Source organism: Leiobunum rupestre, chromosome 1 (genome assembly GCF_980474605.1).
Source record: "Leiobunum rupestre chromosome 1, qqLeiRupe1.1.hap1, whole genome shotgun sequence".
NCBI classification, from domain to species: domain Eukaryota; kingdom Metazoa; phylum Arthropoda; class Arachnida; order Opiliones; family Sclerosomatidae; genus Leiobunum; species Leiobunum rupestre.
In genome coordinates, this window is record NC_143384.1 from 56670719 (window position 1) to 56693596 (window position 22878).

Here is a 22878-nt window from a genome sequence, read left to right on the forward strand (position 1 = left end):
GGCTTCGTCAAGGACAAGGTATACGCCACACCGATGGAGATCCTTGAAGAGCTGCGTCAACGAATTTTAAGCGCTTGCTGGGAAGTAACCCCGGAAATGATTCAAGCCGCCTTTGACAATACAATATGATTGTTCGCGCCCAAGCCTGCATCGCAGCCGAAGGTGGTATTTTCGAAACGTAGTTATAAATTTTGTTTGAAAGTAGATAAATGGCCCTTAATGGGTCAAGGTGTGCAATAACTGGTGGCTTTACCGGGGAGTCGGGGTCTGGCTCTTGTAACCCATAAGGGCGGTGGCGCACTGGGAGATGTTAGCTCTTGTCCAATGGTCCTATCTCTACCTCCGACTTCGGTCAGCTAGGGGCTGGATACTGGGTTTCGGCCCAGGCTAACGGAGAGGGTCCGTGCAAACTGGCCGCCTCAGCGGATTGGGTAGCCTGCTGTGGGGCTGCGGGCCTCCGTATAAGGGCACGGCGGTCCGGTTTCCCAGCCTTTTGGACTCCCACCGGGATCTCCGCAGCCAGCTGTGCCGGGTTATGTGGACTGCTGTGTACTCGCCGTTCCCCTTAAGGAGCTCTTTCCCAAGGATTTGACTCTCTGCCTCTGTAGGTGGGGTGTCGGATGGAGTTGCTACATCATCCACTCTTTATCCCACTGCTGTGTGCGAAGTGGGGATTGGTCCACCCATTGCTGCTCCTTCTGTTGGGTTGAGTGGCTTGCGTCCAAGGTGCGACCGTCAGTAGTGGGGTTCTGCTACCCATGCTGGTTTTGTCACCTGTCCGGGTTTGGGGACGCTGTCGTAGGGCACTATGATGATAGGCCTCCGGTGGTTTGGTCTCTGTTACTAGGTACACCGGGCTATAAATTCTGACACACTGTAAGTCAATAAATAAAATTACTCTTTGTTTTTCTTCGCCATAGTCTCCTTGATTTTTCAGCGGTGTTTATTGCAATAAGTACCAGATTAACACATTTCTGACTTTCCTAAAGTTACACTACTCTCAAAATGGAATTCAAAAAAAGTTATTTTAGCTTGCCCAACTTGTCACTTTTTCAAGCCAACGCTATTTGTACGTTTTCGGTGACGCTCTACAATTTTCTCATAGACGATTTTCTCATTGACAATTTTCTTATAGCACTTAGCGGTTAAAATTAAAATTTTCAAAAAACGTGACAATATTTTTCGATTTAGATGCAATTTTGATAGAAAGTGTCCCCCCGGCACGTATAATGTACAGTACAAATTTCAACTTTCTAGAAAACATAGAAAAAGAACCACCCCGTATAATTTTAATGGTCAAAATATTGAACAAAAGTATGCTTAGTTAAAAGAACTAATCGTCGCAGAGACATTTCAATTACGTCCACACGCTGCGAGCTGTTTCTTTTCGCGTCTTGAAGGTCCTGAATGGCGACCGAGTTCACCGCGTGGCCGAAGAAAACCGACTGATTTACAATTTTGGAACTTTATCTCCCGCTGGTCTAAACGATAAACTCTCTTTTCGTTAATTATTTCCTTTTTTAGATCCCTCTGTTTGTTCTTAGCTTCCTTACATTTTCCCTTGTTAAATTTGTGTAATCTTTCTGCCCCGTCTAAATTTTTATTCTTTCTCCCCCGTTTAACTTACGAGGAGACTACCCGAGGTGATAATCACCGATTTTATTGAAACTAGGTGGGTATGTAGACCTTATGGTAACATGAAATTTCACCAAGGAAAAAGTTGCAATGGGCATTAGTTTTGCCATGGCAACCGAAAATGTTTTTGACAACACAGTACGTATATTGTCCCATTGTTAGTGCTGTCTTTCTCCCCGTTCACACATTTGGATTCCTCTTTTCTAGCTCTTTTCCTTTGTCCGCGTGCGCGTGCTGTTTTATGGTTTTGAATATTTTTAAATGTAAGGCTTAATTATTTCTGTTTTAAATCTCGTACCGCCAAGAAGGCGTATTTGCCGAAGTACAGCGATTTTTTAATTAAATTTATACGGTCTTCTTTACCCTTTTGTCGTTATTTGTCAATTTACCCTTTTCTCTTCGAATGTGTCCAAAGCCCGGTCATAATTACTCCTAGTAATCAATTTACAAGCCTATAACTGTGACTTTATTAACGTGACTAAACAACCTACTACAGATAAAGCGTTGCCTAATCCTCTAATTAGTTTTGTCTTTTGAAGCACATATTTTTATTTCTATTATTGTTCATAATTCTTATACCCCGTAATAGGTGAGCTGATGTTTTTAAAGATATAACAGCTTCTGTCCAAAGTTATCAAATTGGTCTACAATTAACAACCGATGACTCCAATATAAGAATATCTTCTTTAAATCAAAACTATTTCGTTGAAAGTTTGACTGCCAAAATACCAGTATACAAAAAAGACCAATAAGGTTTAATAACCTGTGAATTTATAAAATATGGCACAATAAAATACTTATAATAATCGACAATCCAAGTATACATCAAACGTGTTAATAAATATTTATAATTATTCATATTTCGCATAATTACTTTTAGACAAATAGTTTGTGGAGAAGGCATTTTGGCTGATATTATATAAAACGGTGTCGCGGCCTCTGCTTCACAGACACACGTATCTCAATCATTAGAGCAAATAATGATATAATAGTTCCACATAATAATATTATTCCTGGAAAATGCAAATGCAAGATCTCTATCGTCTTCATTTCTTCGGTACTGCGTGAGTTTTCGAAAAGATTACAACACGAAGGTGATCGAATTGCATCATTCTGTATTTCAGCTAACATCAGCCCAGCAGAGACGTATAAGCCACATCTGAAACGAAAATAGTATTTTTGTCCTGGTAAAAGTCTTTACTATAATTTCAACCATGCAGCTTAAATGATGCAAATATCTGTGAAACGATAAAACGAGAACCTTAGAAGTGTCAAGAAGCCTGGATATTTCCAAAAGCTGACATTTTACAGAGTTTGAAGAGAATTGACGTGAGCTGTTAAGAAAATGGCAGTGGCAATTAAGGGACCCTTTTTATTTCGGGTTTAAAAATTGTTGGCCTTTATTTCAGTTCCATGAATGAATTTGAAATCCTAAGGTAAAACTTAGAATTATTCTTAATGTTTGCAAATTATTTTTTTTCTTAATATCAATTTAATTAAAACATAAATTAATTAGATTTATGATGAAAACCATATTTCAACACTTAACGGTTGTGTACTGCGTTTAGATTGAAATTTTATGAAGTAAGTATTGGATTATTTGGGGGACATTCCTATGCGTTAATATTTAAGAGCATTTTGGTAGAAAAACTGCTATCGTTAAGCAAGGTTTAGACTTTAACCCTAGGATACAATTAAATATAAGATACATTTCGCTAGAAAGTAAAGACACACCGATTCTGGACGTTAAAGCAAAAACGCGGCTATGACGAGTGTCGACCCAAAAACATCGAGTTTAGTTTCCACTTAAGCGAGCAGTAACTTTATCATTTTTGTAAGAAACAACTGGTTCGTGATAGTTGAGAAAGGCCGTCGCAACCTTTTAACCTTTCAAAAATCATAGTTTAGGAAACATTTTTGCCAATTAAGCAAATGCCGAACCGAATTTACTTCTTTTGTCTTGAATTTGGTTAATAGAAAATATCCGTGATTAATTTACGCATTTTAAACAAAATCAACAAACATTGAACAAATTTTAATTAATCTATTGTTAAATTTTGGTGTTTCTGGGATGGTTCGGGCGTTGGTTATGAAGAAAGTAAAACCAATACACTGAATCGCCGACACGCAAAATAAAATTAATTCGAATATAAAAATTACCCTCAATGGTTCTATTATTACATTCAGAAAAATCAATGATCTCAAAATGCATTTAAACATAAGATTTGTTAACTGTAGAATGTTCAGAATCTTTTTAAAATTCAATGGCGTAACTCGGCCCATTGTGAAAAGAGGAACTAAAGTTAGCTTATTTAGGGAACCTTTTCATTACAAGAAATTAAATATTCAGGAAACTCTGTCAAAGAAGAAGCTTACTCCAAAACTGAAATAAATTTCTCGTTATGTAGAAGTAAATTCTAAATGTGGTACAATAGAGGGCATTATTAATCAAATATCAAATGGTGTTCAAGGATAGATCTTCATGCTTTAACAATTGCCTTCTCACACCGCACATACACGACCCTTAAAAATTATAAAGCTATTAGATAAAAATTAATAAGGCATATGCCCTTCTAGGATTTCAAAAAATCATAGATTCGCCACTGAAAAATGGTTGTCAGCATGTAACCCGGTTACCTGTTTTAAGACATAACAGTTGCAAGGTGACTTGAGTAGGGTCTTCGAGCCGGTCCCAAAACATACAGTAGAAGGCCTGCACCGAATAGAGAATGCTCCACCGGGTGGAGACTGCTCCACCCGGTGGAGGCCGCTCCACCGAGTAGTAAACGTACAAACACAGGGTGACGCTGGTGGTGAATTGTAGAAGGCAGACGCCTTTTAGTGTATTAATGGTTGACGGTCAGCTCTTTACCCACCTCCGGAAAAGAAGGGTTATAATCCTGATTGACAGTCCACGCTTTCCGTTGGGTGGAGAACTAGTAAAGCTAGGACATCACTGGTGGTGAACTTGTAAAGCTATAGAGAGTGGTGAACATGAAAAGGTACAGACTGTACCCCACTAAAATGAAAGCCTTATAGAACGCAGCAGTCTTTCCCGCTGTTAATGATAGACGGTCTCCAGCTGTAGAAAAGAAGAGTTTTATTCCTGATTGACAGCCCCCGCTTTTTCACCACCTGTATGAAGCGCGTACGTTTCTCCGATACTATTGTACACGTTATACCGTACGAAGACCGTGTAAATTACGAATTGAGAAATAAACATCATTTTAATATGCAAATTAGATTTAAATTTGAACCACTAATTTCAACGGTATTATTTAAGTTGGGAATGAGTGGTGGTAAATGTTACAACGGTGGTGCCCAAAACCCTGCGTTTTTCCGGCGGTGGTGACGTAAAATACCATATAAAGTCGAACGTCTAGAGTGGATGACCTTTCAAACTCGAAGAAGTTTCAAGTCAAGAAGAATATATCGACAAGAACTATGTAAGTATAATCCCTTTTTAGTATTTTAGTCCTCTTTTTATGGGTAAAATATATTTATTTTACTTTTGAATTACAGGTATAAGAAATCGATAGTCGTTGATTTTGAATTCTTTGACGGGCGGACCATAGATGAGAAACCAGAGAAAATAGTGAAAGAAGCGTCAGCATGCTCGACCGAAACTACACCCCGGGTCGCATCGTAGACGTTTCTCCCGCCGTATCCCCAAGCTGACCTCCCTTCCCGTACTCAACGACAGAACACCTGGGTTGAGAAGAACGTTCACGGTCTCGCTTGGGACTATGGTTTCACCCCTTATAACAAATTGGAAGAATGCCTGCTAATGGCTACTCACGGTTATGACCGCGTATTTTGTAAAGGCGAGGAGAAATGTGTATTTTATTAGAACTAATACACTGCGAAATTATAGACTTAAATGGTGTAGGCTGCCCCAAAGTGACTGAACTAAATGAAGACGGACCCATGTTTTCGTGTCTAATTAAGCACAATACTAACTTTTTAAGTAGGAAATATTCATGCGCTCTTGAAAAGAGTACATTATATGCAGAGTGGCTATATCAAAATATGGACCATGTAAATATGCAATTAGTAGATGAATAAAAAGAAATTACTTATTTAGTTCAAGAGTTTTATTAAAATTGAAAAAAAATATATATATATATATTTAAATTAAAAAAAAAACATTTTCATATTTAAATTTTAAGTGCATTTGGAAAATTTTCCAAGGTGGTCCTTGTGATGGACGCACCTAGATGTCGCATTACCGCAACATCTAGGGCGTCCAACATGTTCCGACGCTCTTCCGTCATCAGATGGCGTACATCCCTCCTCCGGAGGAAAAACGCCGTTATAGCTGTTTGGATGCTAGTTAAAGGAGGTTAAGTTATATATACATGTATATATATATATATATATATATATATATATAAAAGCATTATTAGAACAAATACGTACGCAAAGCCATCGGCGTTTAACTCTAAATACCCCTCCGGAGGAGGGATATAGAGGCCATCCGCGTTTCGGGAAGGACTAATATATGAAAGTAATATATATTAAAGAAAAATGTATAAATATTTGTATATATTAATTATACATACACGGGGAACATGTTTATCGCGATAATGTCCTCAAGTGTCTCAAGGAGCGCTGCGATACCGCATTCAGCTCCTTGGACACTTGGGGACAAAAGCGATCTGATTAATGTCATGACCCTAAATAGATATATTGATAATTAAAAAAAAACAATATATATATATATATATATATTGAAAATGTAAAAAATAATAATAATATATATTTACACAAAGCCATCTATATTTAAAATTGTGGCTGGCATTTTCTCCACTAGCTGACTTATGAAACCCTCAGGTGCGACTAATTGGTCTTCTTCTTCGGGTTCATCCGCATCTTCCTCAAACATTTCCCTAAAAATTTTATTTAATGTATAGTAATTTACAGAAAATAACCTAGCTTATAATAAATAAAAAAAATACTTACAAATCTTCGCCGTTTATGATAGGGAAAGTATCTATGGAATGGTTAGATTCAATGTCGTCGTCGTCGTCTTCATCCTCGGAAATTGAATCTAACCATTCCATAGTTAGAGGTATCTTGCCGGCCACCATTTTGGATATATGGAACGTTGTAAAAATAAAATCTGAGAATACACTTTCTGGTCATCGTGAACTCCCTTTTATACGCGTTTAGAGGTCATGAAGGGTTTTGCACATAGTTGGAAAAAATAACGTGACCAAAATCATCCTAATGAGACCATGAAGATTCCTGGTTTTAATGACGTGGATAGGTATATTCTTACTAGATATGGTGGGGAAAAACCATCAGGTGTTCGCTAGTTTTCGATGAACAACGAGAGATGGACATTGAAAAGTTTTCTTAATGCATTTTGGGATAATCCCTCGTAGAAACCACTCTCCCTAATCACCCCCCACTTTTTATCCTTTATGTCAATCATCGACACACGTGCGCTTTGGAGAAAATTTAAAAATGTTGCATTAACCTAACTGAACCCCATAACTGAGAGAGAGAGAGAGAGAGTCGACACATTAAATAGAACAATAAGTTTAATTTAAATATCAAGTCAATAACTGAAGTTTACAATAATTCGACATTTTTAAGTTTTGAATTTTGTAAGCAAATAATATCTTTAATTGTTTGTGCTTCAAAACAGAATTTGTGATTTTAATAAAATTTGAAATTTAATTTAATTTAATAATTTGCAATTATTGTAAATATTTTAAGTCAATAAAGAAATTAAGAACTGTTTTAAATAATATATCTTCTATTTTCTACAATAGTCACCTTATATTTTTCGAAATCTGATACACACGTTGAAATTAATAAAGTAATAAATAAATAGGATATCAACGTTCAATCGCTTATGAAAATGTTATGTAAAGTTACTTAGAGGACAGAGAACTGAACTTTGCAACTAAATCGGTTCCTGTAATACGTTAAATGACACGAATCAGCGCTCTTTACGCTGATTCGTGTCATTTAACGTATTAAAGGTAAAATATAGAGATTTTGTAGTATTTTTCTACCTATATTAGCATTTTGTAAATATATTTTAACGTATTGAATGTAGAGTATAGAGATTGTTGTGGTATTTTTCTTCCTACGTGACTACACCGGAAACGTCTGTGTTATTCTCTTTATTAATCAAGCTGACTCTGAACATATGTTTTACTCTTTATTCTACGACGTTTTAGCATTCACCATTTCAATACATTCTTAACTTATTCCATACGCTATTTAAAACACATGAGATAAAGATAACGAGGAAATAAGTTGACTCTGAACTTATATGTTTTACTCTACGGGAAGGATGTTGTAAGCTTAATTTAATAATGGTTAATGTGTAGTATTTTTCTACCTTTTAAAATTTTGTAGTATTTCTTTATCTATATTTGTGTATCGGAAATGTATTTTAACGTACTGAACGTAGAGTATAGAGGTTTTTTAGTATTTTCTGTATATATTTGCGTATCGGAGTTGTGTTTTGCCGTATTAAAAGTAGAAAAAGGAATTTTATAGTATTATTCTACCTATTTACATATCTGAAATGTATTTTATCAAATTTAAAATGGGATTTTAGTAGTATTTTTCTATCTATATTTTCACATTGGAAATGTATTTTACTGACAAGAGTCTTACCAATCATACATACACCATCTAATATGGAATTTATGATTAACAATTGGATGAATTCGTGTTTACAAAAGGTTCTATTAAATGTAACTCAGTACATTAAGTATTTTTAAATATTTGAATATCAGAATTGTATTTTGTTGTATTAAAAGTACAGTTTAGATGTTTTAATAGTATCTTTCCACCTATATTTACGTTTCGGAAAAGTATTTTAACATATTGAACGCCAAGTTAAGGGGATTTTGTAGTATTTTTCTAACTATATTTTCACATTGGAAATGTATTTTACTGACAAGAGTCTTACCAATCATACATACACCATCTAATATGGAATTTATGATTAACAATTGGATGAATTCGTGTTTACAAAAGGTTCTTTTAAACGTAACTCAGTACATTAAGTATATTTGAATAACAGAATTGTATTTTGTTGTATTAAAAGTAGAGTTTATATGTTTTACCTATATTTACGTATCGGAAAAGTATTTTAACATATTGAACGCCAAGTTAAGGGGATTTTGTAGTATTTTTCTACCTATATTTGCGTATTGAAATCTATTTTAACGTAGAGAAAAAGGGTTTTTTTTAGTATTTTACTATCTATATTTGTATTTTGGAAGTCTATTTAAACGTATTGAACGTCAAGTATAGTATATATATTTGTATATCGGAATGTAATTTAACGTATTCGTATACCCATTTGAAATGAGTAGCGTTACGTATATATAAATTTACCAGGTCCTCATACGGAATCACATGTACAATTACAATACTTGAGAAATATAAGTTTCTCATACTAAAACTTGATATATTTATTTTATCAAAATGCTTGTGATGTTGGCTAAAGAGCCACTTTGGTATATAGACACTTAATGATATTAAATGGAGTTCATAATTAATTTCATTATTTTTAACAAAACATTTGTGACATAGTAGAGAGAAGGGTCTTTCAGACGACCTAAATTTAGCATTTCTGAACTTTTTATATTAATTATGTTTTGTTAGTTATAACCATATGGATTTCAATACATTTGAAGAAGCGAGTAAAATAGTGGAAGAGTATAATGTGACGTTTCTAGATGAGCTAGAAATAAGAAAGCATTTGGCAGAAATGGAAAAGCATATTGAAGAGTGGAGATTTAAGCTAGATGAAGCTTGTCAAAGAGAAATGGTACTGAGAAATGAAGTTAAAGATATAATTAAAATTTTTACTTAATTAAAAATACTGTTTTGAAGTGCAAACAAGTAACCATATGCTTACCAAATTCAAAATTTAAAAATGTCGAATTATTGTAAAATTCAGTTATTGATTCGATAGTAAAATTACTTATGTCGAAATGTGCATGTCCACAGGTTAATTACTATTATATTTTTGTTATTATATGAATCACGTCGGTGGATTCTGTACACTTTATATTTCAAGACCTAAGAAAATTTAGACAAAACAAAATGACAACTTTTTCCTATTTTGTTTATATTTGTTATTATATGAATCACGTGGGTGGACTCTGCACACTTTATATTTCAAGACCTAAGAAAATTTAGACAAAACGATATGGATACCAACCCTAGGATATGTGAATTCCGAATTTAGATACAAAACAAAATGATCACCAGCCCTAGGTAGACACCGAAAAACATCGTCAAACCAAAATATTATAATACTTTTAGTGTAATTGACCGTATGTGAAGGGTCATCACGGAACGTAGGTGGTTACTTAGAGACCTGGCTGAACATATTCTCGAGAGGGAAAATGTATTTGTAAAAGATATTATCAACATTGTTCACGAAAATATGATGTCAAATATTGATTTAAAAAAAAATAAATGAATTAAATCGCAACCTCTTTTTCTTATTCCATAGTTTATAAACTTATATTTGTCCACTAAGTACCGATTTAGTTGCAAAGTTCAGTTCTCTGTCCTCTAAGTAACTTTACATAACATTTTCATAAGCGATTGAACGTTGATATCCTATTTATTTATTACTTTATTAATTTCAACGTGTGTATCAGATTTCGAAAAATATAAGGTGACTATTGTAGAAAATAGAAGATATATTATTTAAAACAGTTCTTAATTTCTTTATTGACTCTCTCAGTTAATAATAATAATAATAATAATCAGCTAGGCTAATACCCAAGGCACCACCTTAGGCCTAAGTTATGGGGTTCAGTTAGGTTAATGCAACATTTTTAAATTTTCTCCAAAGCGCACGTGTGTCGATGATTGACATAAAGGATAAAAAGTGGGGGGTGATTAGGGAGAGTGGTTTCTACGAGGGATTATCCCAAAATGCATTAAGAAAACTTTTCAATGTCCATCTCTCGTTGTTCATCGAAAACTAGCGAACACCTGATGGTTTTTCCCCACCATATCTAGTAAGAATATACCTATCCACGTCATTAAAACCAGGAATCTTCATGGTCTCATTAGGATGATTTTGGTCACGTTATTTTTTCCAACTATGTGCAAAACCCTTCATGACCTCTAAACGCGTATAAAAGGGAGTTCACGATGACCAGAAAGTGTATTCTCAGATTTTATTTTTACAACGTTCCATATATCCAAAATGGTGGCCGGCAAGATACCTCTAACTATGGAATGGTTAGATTCAATTTCCGAGGATGAAGACGACGACGACGACATTGAATCTAACCATTCCATAGATACTTTCCCTATCATAAACGGCGAAGATTTGTAAGTATTTTTTTTTATTTATTATAAGCTAGGTTATTTTCTGTAAATTACTATACATTAAATAAAATTTTTAGGGAAATGTTTGAGGAAGATGCGGATGAACCCGAAGAAGAAGACCAATTAGTCGCACCTGAGGGTTTCATAAGTCAGCTAGTGGAGGAAATGCCAGCCACAATTTTAAATATAGATGGCTTTGTGTAAATATATATTATTATTATTTTTTACATTTTCAATATATATATATATTGTTTTTTTTTTTTAATTATCAATATATCTATTTAGGGTCATGACATTAATTAAGTGTCCAAGGAGCTGAATGCGGTATCGCAGCGCTCCTTGAGACACTTGAGGACATTATCGCGATAAACATGTTCCCCGTGTATGTATAATTAATATATACAAATATTTATACATTTTTCTTTAATATATATTACTTTCATATATTAGTCCTTCCCGAAACGCGGATGGCCTCTATATCCCTCCTCCGGAGGGGTATTTAGAGTTAAACGCCGATGGCTTTGCGTACGTATTTGTTCTAATAATGCTTTTATATATATATTTATAATTAACTTAACTTAACCTCCTTTAACTAGCATCCAAACAGCTATAACGGCGTTTTTCCTCCGGAGGAGGGATGTACGCCATCTGATGACGGAAGAGCGTCGGAACATGTTGGACGCCCTAGATGTTGCGGTAATGCGACATCTAGGTGCGTCCATCACAAGGACCACCTTGGAAAATTTTCCAAATGCACTTAAAATTTAAATATGAAAATGTTTTTTTTTTAATTTAAATATTTTTTTTTTCAATTTTAATAAAACTCTTGAACTAAATAAGTAATTTCTTTTTATTCATCTACTAATTGCATAGTTACATGGTCCATATTTTGATATAGCCACTCTGCATGTACTCTTTTCAAGAGCGCATGAATATTTCCTACTTAAAAAGTTAGTATTGTGCTTAATTAGACACGAAAACATGGGTCCGTCTTCATTTAGTTCAGTCACTTTGGGGCAGCCTACACCATTTAAGTCTATAATTTCGCAGTGTATTAGTTCTAATAAAATACACATTTCTCCTCGCCTTTACAAAATACGCGGTCATAACCGTGAGTAGCCATTAGCAGGCATTCTTCCAATTTGTTATAAGGGGTGAAACCATAGTCCCAAGCGAGACCGTGAACGTTCTTCTCAACCCAGGTGTTCTGTCGTTGAGTACGGGAAGGGAGGTCAGCTTGGGGATACGGCGGGAGAAACGTCTACGATGCGACCCGGGGTGTAGTTTCGGTCGAGCATGCTGACGCTTCTTTCGATCGATTTCTTATACCTGTAATTCAAAAGTAAAATAAATATATTTTCCCCATAAAAAGAGGACTAAAATACTAAAAAGGGATTATACTTACATAGTTCTTGTCGATATATTCTTCTTGACTTGAAACTTCTTCGAGTTTGAATGGTCATCCACTCTAGACGTTCGACTTTATATGTATATTAATATATTGCGTCATGGTATTTTACGTCACCACCGCCGGAAAACGCAGGGTTTTGGGCACCACCGTTGTAACATTTACCACCACTCATTCCCAACTTAAATAATACCGTTGAAATTAGTGGTTCAAATTTAAATCTAATTTGCATATTAAAATGATGTTTATTTCTCAATTCGTAATTTACACGGTCTTCGTACGGTATAACGTGTACAATAGTATCGGAGAAACGTACGCGCTTCATACAGGTGGTGAAAAAGCGGGGGCTGTCAATCAGGAATAAAACTCTTCTTTTCTACAGCTGGAGACCGTCTATCTATAATAGCGGGAAAGACTGCTGCGTTCTATTAGGCTTTCATTTTAGTGGGGTACAGTCTGTACCTTTTCATGTTCACCACTCTCTATAGCTTTACAAGTTCACCACCAGTGATGTCCTAGCTTTACTAGTTCTCCACCCAACGGTTTGAAATTTCGCGAAGATAGCATCGTGATCAGAGAAACCGCACGGGACGTGAATAGCGGAACGAAGAGTGGTAAGGGCGTCGAAGTATATCCGATCAAGACGGGCGTGGTATCGAGACGAGGCATCGCCCGAGTGCCACGTAAATGAGCGCGTGAATGGTGCTAGAACGCGGAAACCATCGTGAAGGTTAGATGAATTGACAAGATTGCGTAAGGAGCGGACCAACGCGACGCGACGCTCTCCGCAACCGGAACGGTCGATAGAGGGATCGAGAGTGCAATTGAAATCGCCGGCTAGGACTACCTGATCAGTGCCTGGAATGTTGGCAAGATGGGTTGAAATCCACAAAACCAAATTGAGGGCGGCTTGGTCGTGACGAGCGGGGACGTAAATGTTAAATATGTGAATGAAAGAGTGGGAAGGGAGAGCCAATTTGACGTAAATGCCGTTTGAGGCGAACGTGTCTCTGAGAACGATACTTGAGAATAAAGACGGGGAAAAACCAATTGATACGCCCGACCCGGAAGGGGTCGGACATGGTAGGTGAATAAATTGTAGAGACCAATCGAACCAAAGAGGAGATTTTAAAAACGCGTCGTGAATATTGGTTTCCTGCAAACAGAGGATGTCGGGAGCCAAATCTCGAACAAAAAGGCGGGCAGCAGTGTTCGGGGTTGGGGTGCCGACACCCTGAGCGTTAAGCGATAAAACCGATAACATTAAAAATAAAAATTTTGAAGAAAAAAACATGTGAGTTCTAAGGAAAACAAATAGCAAATAGGAAACAAAAAAGGAAAATTTAGAAAATTAACTTTTAGGTGGGTGCTGGGCTCTATCCGCCCTGAGGGCAGCGGTGACCTTGCGTTCCCACTGGTAGATGGCGCCTGCGGTGTAATTGGAGAGGCCGCTGTTAGCGTGTGTGGGGCCGTGGTGTCGAATGGCGTCCAGTTGATTTATTAAGGCCGGAATATTATTCGTGTAGGTGCGAACGTGTTCGAGAATCGGAGTTTTGGAACGATAAGATATGTCGAAAAGAGAGGCGAGGTCGGATTGCGAAAGGTGGTCGGCGGTCGGGTCGAGATCGCTGGCATCCACGAAATCATCCATGTTGATATCGGAGTATTGACTTAAAACGGAATGGGTGTCGGATTGGGCCTTGGCTTTGGGTGTGAGAACGGTGAATTCGGATGGAGCGGATTTCTTGGGCGACGATTGGGGTAGTTGGTTTAATGATGGTCGTTTTACTTGTCGGACTGGCAGTTTTGAAGAATTTTTTTTAGTGGAATTAGTCGGAGAGTTGACGATTATTGGTTCGGTGAATGTGTTGGTCTTTGGAATTGTAGATGAATCAGTTGAGGAGTTGTGAAAAACTGGTTCCAATACTGGCAAAATCGGTGTCATGTCGAAATCGTTGGAGGGTACGGCTTCGGCATCGGGCCGAACGACATCATCGGCGGGACGGGAGGATAATTCGCGGTTAGGAGATTCGAGTTGAGGGCAATTCCCGCGGACATGGCCGGAGACGCCACAGTGGTGACATTTGATTGCGGTTGAGATATAGAATGTTAGTGGTGAATCGTCCAAATCCACGAACACGCGTTCTGGGAGCGCGTCGCGGGCGGTGGAAGTCGCGAACTTCATATTCACTTGCCGGCGAAAACTCAGCATTGGCGGAAGATCGGGGTCAGAGAATGAAGCTCGCAGAGTTTTGATCGGGCCAATAACTTGGCCATATTCGGACATGATTTCTCGTAGATGGCTGTTTTCGAAGTATGAAGGAACGTCCGAAACGGTGACTCGGGTAGGCGGTTGCCCGACAGGATGGCATGGCACGAGGACATTATCCGGCATCGGAAGGCCGGCGGATATGAGTTGCGCGGCCCAGGAGGAGTCGTTGAAATAGATTTGGAACTGACCTTGAACTCTTGAAAATGAGTGAAATTGTCTAGGAGGCACTTCTTTCTTGATGGCATTTATGTAATCTTGTGTGGAGTAGGGAAAAGTTGAAGCTTCGATGACGAGTCCGTGGTTGAGTGGAACTTGAGCGCGGAGACCGGTGCGAGATTGCGAATAAGACGCGGCGGATGATCGGAATGTAAAACGGCGACGGATATTGGTAGTTGTTGTGGAACGGGATTGGTTGAGGGTGGACGAATAGAGACGAGGTTCGGTATCGTTAGATCGGTTGAGGTTGGCTGAAGTTCTGATGGAAGAATCGGTTTCGTGAGTATCGTTTGAAGGAAGAGACGGCCAAGCGCCCGGCGCGAAGCTAGATTTGAAAAGTTTTTTTTTAACGCGCGCGCGCGTTAAAAAGATAATATTTCAAAAGTCGAAACCGCGTTAGGCTTAAAAAACCTGAAAGCGGGAAAATACGACTTGACCCACCAACCGAAAAACGGTAGTGGGATCCGGAAAAACCGGAGAAAACCGGAAAAAAACGCACAGTTACGTAAGCGAGTGCTGCCGTGGGCGCGTATTGAGCAAGCACGAGACGAGCCGTATTTGCGTCGATACCGTCCACTTCCGCGAGAAAGTCTTGGATAGTGTTCAAAGCATATGCCGGCTCGAAAGGGCCCGATTTATCGGCCCAGACGTTAGTTTCGGGGTTATATAGGTAAGGGCTAGCTGCCGCCTTTGGAGTGCGGCGTGGCGACTGTGGCGACTCATCACCGCGCCTCTTAAGGCTACGTCGAGAACGGGGCACTCGAAAACCAGAGAGAGAGAGAGAGAGAGAGAGAGAGAGAGAGAGAGAGAGAGAGTTCAAGCAGAACTGTAGAGTCAGTGGTTAGAAAGCAATCAGGAAATAGTATGGGAGTGGTCAACTCCCACCTAGCCTGCTAGTCAGTTGTACTTTGTCCCCCCAGTGGCTGCCTGGTTGCATTCTCTTCCCTTGATGGGAACATCTAAGAAATACTGGTATCTCATTATAATAGGATAACTATTTTATAGCTCGCTCTAAGGACCCCGAAGGCACGTTACCCAACCTTCAAGAGTAAGAGTGGCTAAAATTCCTTGAAAAAAATATTTAATTTCATCGAATACCGTGGCATGAAATTGGTAAACGGTTTAGCAAATCTTTGATATTTTTATAGAGGTCCATGCACTCAAAGTTTAACTTAGAGTATTTTAGCTATAAAAGGCGACTGGCAATTGTCCGCCGTGGAATTGGCGTATCTTATTTAATTGTGTGCTAGTACTCACTGCAGCTACTCAAAATGGGATGCTAACTGACAAATCAAACAAATTCTAAAACCTTAACTTACATTTTTTTCCATTTGGCAATGGCCTGCGTGTCACTGAAGCCTCTCCTGACTAGTAAAAATAAATATTCACTATGAATGTCGTCGTTCGAAATATGAAATTTAAACATTGACAGGCACAATCCCAATTCTTTCAAAATCATAAGAAGTGAATGTTTGTCAATAAAATAAACTGATTTCCCACTATGAGCTTTCTCCATTTCTTCCAAGTTGAAAATGTTTCTCACGTCGTACAATCCATTTGTCCTAAGTATTTGTTCCCAGATTCTATGTTTGATGATTTCATTAGATCCCTTAAATAAAAGAAGCTTTCAGATCTATTAGAAATTAAGTTTCTTAGACTCCGTTGTTCTACCATCTTATTCAAAAGAAAAATAACACATATTAGATCAAAAATGAATAAACTTTTAGTAACTGCGTTTTGATGCTCTTATATTTCAAACTAGTTTTCTTAAATATTTCCAAATTATCGGCCCAACAAGCAATTTTCGCAAATTTTAAACAAAACGCTTTTTTATGCTGGTCAGAACGATTCTATTTAGAGAAAGCCAAATACTACGTAGATTATTTTATGATTTTGATAACTGCTGTTTATTTGGTGAAAATTTATAAAAATTTGCCATAATTTCAAATTAAATTTTCAGTTTAGATATTGGTGTAATTTATAATTAATTAATAGCCCGTTTTTTCGGAAAATTTAACTTTCTTCTTGCTAGGACGTCTATCGCTGATTTACCCAATACTAAGACTCGCCTTATCACTCGAATCACTGGATAACTAGGTATTAAGTGATATTTTGTCTATTTTCGGGCTATTTCAAAGATAATACTGAAATGGTCATTTAAAATATTAATAAATTTGATCAATAAGTTTAAAATAGTATTTTTAGAAAATTCATGGGTTTATTTAGCGAATTTTTAATTTTTGAAACAGTGTTTAACGTAACCGACTTACATATTTATTTTTAAAATGTAATTTTAGGACCATCAAAATACTTAGCTCTAAATACGGGCTTTTTGTCCTGTTAGTTTGGCCAAAAAAGGAAAGATATAAAAACAGGCTAGCTTTGAAGAAATATTGACTACCACATTTCAATCGTTAGGTTGTCTTTCTCCAATGGCTCGAATTATTCCGGCTAAACACGAACAATTTTGAAATGGGTAAAAATAACAAGTACATACTTCTAAATGATATCGCAATGGAACATCGGGTGGGAGTAGAATTCTAATAAAAGGCAAATGAAGAATATCCGATAAAGTGTCAATATATCGGACGGTATCAGGCAGTGTTAGGTTCGCAAGCAGTTGTGAGGAAAAACAAAAATTCAAAAGGTTTAATCCAAACATCCACAATATCCAGCATAAAGGTAGAGTTACTGAAGGTACACCTTTGTTCCAAAAGGTGTTTTCGTACGTAATCCCTTTAATTAAAAAAGTTTTAAATATGTCTGCTCTTAGTCAATCAGCACGGGCTCCTCTCAAGTTTGAGCCAAAATTAGGGCTTGAGATCAAGTCATTATGATAAATGTGAACAATGCCAAAAGAGACCTTTTTTCCTTAAACCATGAGTCTGAGCCAAGTCTATTTAATAATACAAATATTATTGAGACCGAGTTCAGAACCACAATTATTTTGCCTTTTATAATTACAATTTATGTTAAGACGAGACAGAGTTGTAGTTTAATTTTCCTTAATTTATGTACTTTGTGCGACTCTAGTTGTGTATTGCGGTTGTCAATATATGAGTTTGAGTCTCTCTGCGGTATTTATTTTCCAGAATAAAATAATTTAATGCTAAAGACACGAAGAACTACTTTAGCGTGGGATAGTAATAACAGAAAATAATAACGCTTTGGGTAATTCTTTTATCGTGGTACCTTTTTAAACTCTTATCACCTAGAAGTGGTTTGACCTAATGAATTTGAGGAATTCTCCTGGTTTTTTGCTAGTGTTTTTCTCGTTTAGAATGCAAAAGGGATAAGGATTAGGTAAATTTAATAAACGGAGATACTCGTATGAAACCTTACTCATTTATTTGTACTTTTAAAAACATTCCATATGGTATTAAGATTAGATTATTAAAACGAAAAATTTGACCATCTGATTAGTCATTGGAAAAATACCAAGTTAAAGAAGAAAATTATAACCTCCTATGGTAACTAGGTGCCAAAAATATGAAGTGCCTACTAAAAGAAAGTTATAAAAGCAGTGTTGAAAGTAACGGCTTTTCAAAGTGGCAATACTCACATTTTGGCTTAAACTCAGATTTATGAAAATAATGAGTTTTAATATTTACTGTTAACACCAAAGAACAGCTAAATTAGTTCTTAACTCAGTTAAGTGTTTTACTTATTAACTTAAATATAACATAGTCTACTACAAGGGGTGTCTCAAATTGCTCGATAAGGCTATTTTCCCTATAGACTGTTTAGCCTAAGATTCTGAAATATTTAGTAAAAATGTTTATTAAAGGAACTTTTTAATTTGTAAATTTTAGCAAAATAGGACCGTTTCAGCTATAAAAAAATCAAAAGTGTTAATGAAAAAGTTGATTTGTTATGATGGAAAATGGTCTACTTTTCAATATCTTTCTATGTCATGAAAAAAGGCAGTTAGTACGACCAATACTAACGTTATTATGTAACGCGCTCTTAATTATATCCGGAGTTACTAGACGGAAAACGTTTATGTCGCCCAAAAAATTGAGAGTTATCAGATACTGTGATCTTGGTGGCCAGCTCAATTACTTCGGGTCACGTTGGTTATAAATTCTACAACATCAAAAGGTTAATGTGCTGAAACCCGAGACGCCTGTAATCCAAATTTATTTCGGCCCACTTTTCTGCTAATTGGTTATGAAGGAAAACTAAATAGCTCTGTCCATCAAGACGATTAGGAAGAAAAGTAGGCCGATGACACTTTTCTGGACGCAAACGTCTAGCCTGAATTGTACTTGGTGGGGATGAAGGAATGCATCATATTACATCTGGATTGCTTTGGCGATTAAGAGGCCAATTTCTCGACAAAGGACCACCTTCTTACGCTTAAACCTTTCCCAGAAATCCCAATCTTGTTCAGTCATGTTAATAAAACAGTTGCAAAAGTCATACCGTCGTTGCATATCTCCGACATGAAACGAATGGGCGTTGTGACAGTGAAACCTTAGACCAAGAAACACAGGGACGTCCCGCTCATAGCAGACCCAAAGCTTTATTTTTCGGCGGGGCTTTGTTGCGGCTGCGGTAGGGAGAGGGGGGTTAGGTGATACAGATAGTCAATAGGCACCATCCATGAGAGATAAAAATAACGTTTTTTTAAAGAACTTGAAAAAAAATAAGCCAAGAGTTACATATTTTTAAATAATTTTATATTTTAGGGATAAATATCAAAAAACATACAAGAAATTAGATTTTTGGAGCCATGCTGTTGCAGGCCACGTGCTGACAGATTGTAGGGCTGTACACGTGACTCAAATCGCCAATAAAAATTGACTCACCTTCTCTACTAGCGACACAGCGCGAGATAAATAGGAAATAGGCAGCCGCAACGAAGCTTCGGGCGCGAAATATCTACCGTGCAACGTCCCTGTGTTTCTTGGTCTAAGGTGAAACACTCTCCAAAGGGTCAGAATAAAAGTAGGCAAGGATTGTGTCTTTGATGTCGATGTTATGGAACATCGCAACAATGTTTATATTTTTTAAGTAGTTTTCTTCGGTACTTTTTAAATTTCCGTTGTCCGTAATTTTTAAATAATTAAAATTTCGCGCTAGTAGCTAGTCTTTTGAATTTTGACATCCTTGTTTTGAAGAAAATACTTGGTAAAAAAATAAATGTAGCTTCAAATACCCAATTTATTACTGACCTTTGAGTTTGTAAAGGAAAATTAGTTATATTTTCTTATGTCCATTTAAGGAAATATGACCTCAGGTGTGGAACGCCAACGTTTGCAGCTCTGGTCGCTATTGCATTTGGCTTTAGAAATGTTAGACTTGATTGAAGGGGTCTTTAATAAAGAAAGGTTAAATTTCCGTTAAACGGAAACAGATTGCCAAAGAAACTTGTAGAGGTTAATGGTAATAGTTAGTGTTGGCTCACGTTGCATGAAAGGCTTACCCCTTTCCTCCTACGCAATTTAATCCGGTCACCCTAATTATAGCAATAATAGTCGCTAGATTACTTGCATAATTAATTTATTTGAGCCTATGAACCCGTGAATTTCATAGAAAGCTATTTTCAATAGTGCCACCTTGTTTTTTAAAGAACTCGAAATTTAATTAATAATAGACCATTTTTGATTGAAGCTTTTCTTTTGCTAAATTTTTTCAGTATGCTTTACAACTTTCTTATTTAAACGTTTTTTCTCAAAAGGTGAATTTGTTTTGTTTTTTTAAATACTGCGACCATTTTTCCAAATTTGGTGAAATTAACCATTTAAATTGTTAACTTTCCAATAATGGTACCCTAAAAATTTCCGAACTTTAGGTTCAATAGTTTTGAGAAAATGGCCTGATCGAGCAATTGGATTTACACTCACGAAAATTTTAAATGCTTTTTTGTTTTTCTGCAAAAACTATCTGCCATGTTTTTAAATTTTTTACGATTTTTTGGTTATCCAAAAATATAAACCTTGATTTATAAAGCCGATAAAGTTATTTTTTTAACCATTTTTTAAGGATTATTAAACATAATATTCTATCTTGAAATTACCTTTATGTAACATCATTTCAATTGAGTTTATTTGCTGTTTCAAGAAAAACGCAAAGCTAAATTTTAGTTTGAATATAACGTTTCTTAGGAATAATATGAATCCAATTGAGTACAAAGTTGATAGTAGTAAAAGCCACACCTTAAAGATAAATGAACAAGTTTTGGGAAGCATTTACTACACGTGATATTGGTTATAAAAATTAGTATATTTTACCTTTACTGAAAAAATATCTAAAATGCCATACAATTGATGGTTCATTTGAAACGGTTTAAGAGACACAGCCTTTGTTATGTACATCCAAAATGGAATCGAAAAGTCAACGTAGTTCAAAAGATCAACAGATAAGCTGCTTGCGATTAACGTCATATCCGATTCCTTAAAAATGAAACCAATCTATTTATTTCATTAAATTTATTGGATCAATGCTTTCAGTAAATTATTTCTATTTAAAAGATCTTGTGCTGAAGTCATAGTTAGTCTAAAAGTTGAAAGTTAGCGAAAGAAGAAATTTAAACTTAAAACATTACTCATTCCCATTGAAAAGTGTCGTGTCAGTAGGCTTCGTTAATAGCTGTTAGGTGACAGATGTTATTAACAAACCAAGCCATTCATCTCAAAAAATAAATAAAAAGCAATGATAGGGAGAGCAATAGGAAAGTTAATGGAATAAGGATCACTGGAAAGTGACTATAATTCGATACATCTGACGATCTCAGTTGAAAAAACTTTATTTCAAAAGCGTCACAGTGAACTCACATTTCTTGCAAGATATCCAATGATACCGGTGCCGTTATTCTTTTCAGTCACCTTTCCGAAATCTACAGGATGATCGGTTTGAAGAACGTCCTTAGTTAGGACCCTAAAAAATCAGAATCAAAATATTAATAAATAAGCAATAGTTATCTATTCTCCAAAAAAACTTTCATCACTGAATTTGAATCTTAGATTGGGCCACTGCAGTATGATGCATTTAAATTTCACAGTCACTAACTATTTAACCAACCACGAAAATTAAAAGGTCGATATCTATAAGGACGCTCTTAAAACCATTATAGTATTTGAAAACGATTTTATGTCCTCATCGGTATTATATTTAAGCGATTAAGCTTTGACATTAATACGAAGATTTTAGAATATTCACTCGATATCAGTGCTATTATGAAGAGTTTTACCTACGAGATATTTAGTTTAATCAGTAATGAGTTGATGAAATGGCTGAACACTCCTCTAATTTTCAGATTTTCATCACCCTCACTTTTAATTTCTGTCCAATGTGGAACCTTAAAATATAATGAGTTAAAAACGATCCATCGAAATTGGAAAACCGAATGGTCAGCCGTCATACAAAACCTAGTAAACGCCATTTCTTAAAACCGAAATAGTTCATTTCTGTGAATGTGATTAACATAACTTTTAGTTTAATTATATTACTTTAGGTACAGTTGTAGCCGTACTGTTATGCGTAATTGAAACCCGTAGCCTAGATTAATTTTATCTAGAAGACCCTTTATTAACAATTTTAAAAGTAGAACCTCACGTGTCCATTTCCCCCCCAAGACACAATTTACTTGTGCTTGCTGTTTCAAAATTTACTTGTGCTTGCTGTTTCATTTTTCGTTGTTAGTCCTAGTAAAATGCGAATTTTGTGATGAAACTGGGATTAAGGCACCTGAAACAAGCGAGGCGTACCGCCTGATAATTAGGCCCTTAACGGGCAAAAGGGTGTTACTACTTGTGTGCCTTACAAGGTTTGTGGGTTCGGCAATTGTAAACCTCAAGGCGGATAGCTCACAGCGAGATGTTCCACTTTTACACTTTATCCAACCCTCACCTCTGGTAACGGCTAATAGGGTGGTACTTTTATCGTCGACGACACTGTGAGAAAGCGAGTATCTTGCCTTCTCGCCCTTTATGAATTTTGGCTCCAGCTGTGCGAATGGCGCGGGGCCACAGTGTGCCCACCGTTTCGTACATTCTCGATAAGGTTCTAGCCC

General features: G+C 36.5%; 1 protein-coding gene across 1 annotated transcript; it reads right to left on the minus strand.

The window, feature by feature from the left end:
- Positions 1-2550: 2550 nt before the first annotated feature.
- On the minus strand, positions 2551-22495 carry LOC149963333 (uncharacterized). Its single transcript, XM_090166195.1, has 5 exons — positions 22478-22495; positions 22061-22164; positions 21641-21743; positions 16181-16470; positions 2551-2794 (listed from the first exon to the last, which is right to left on the minus strand). The coding sequence occupies exons 1-5, from the start codon at positions 22493-22495 to the stop codon at positions 2551-2553; spliced, it is 759 nt and encodes a 252-aa protein (XP_090022321.1).
- Between the last annotated feature and the right edge of the window lie 383 nt (positions 22496-22878).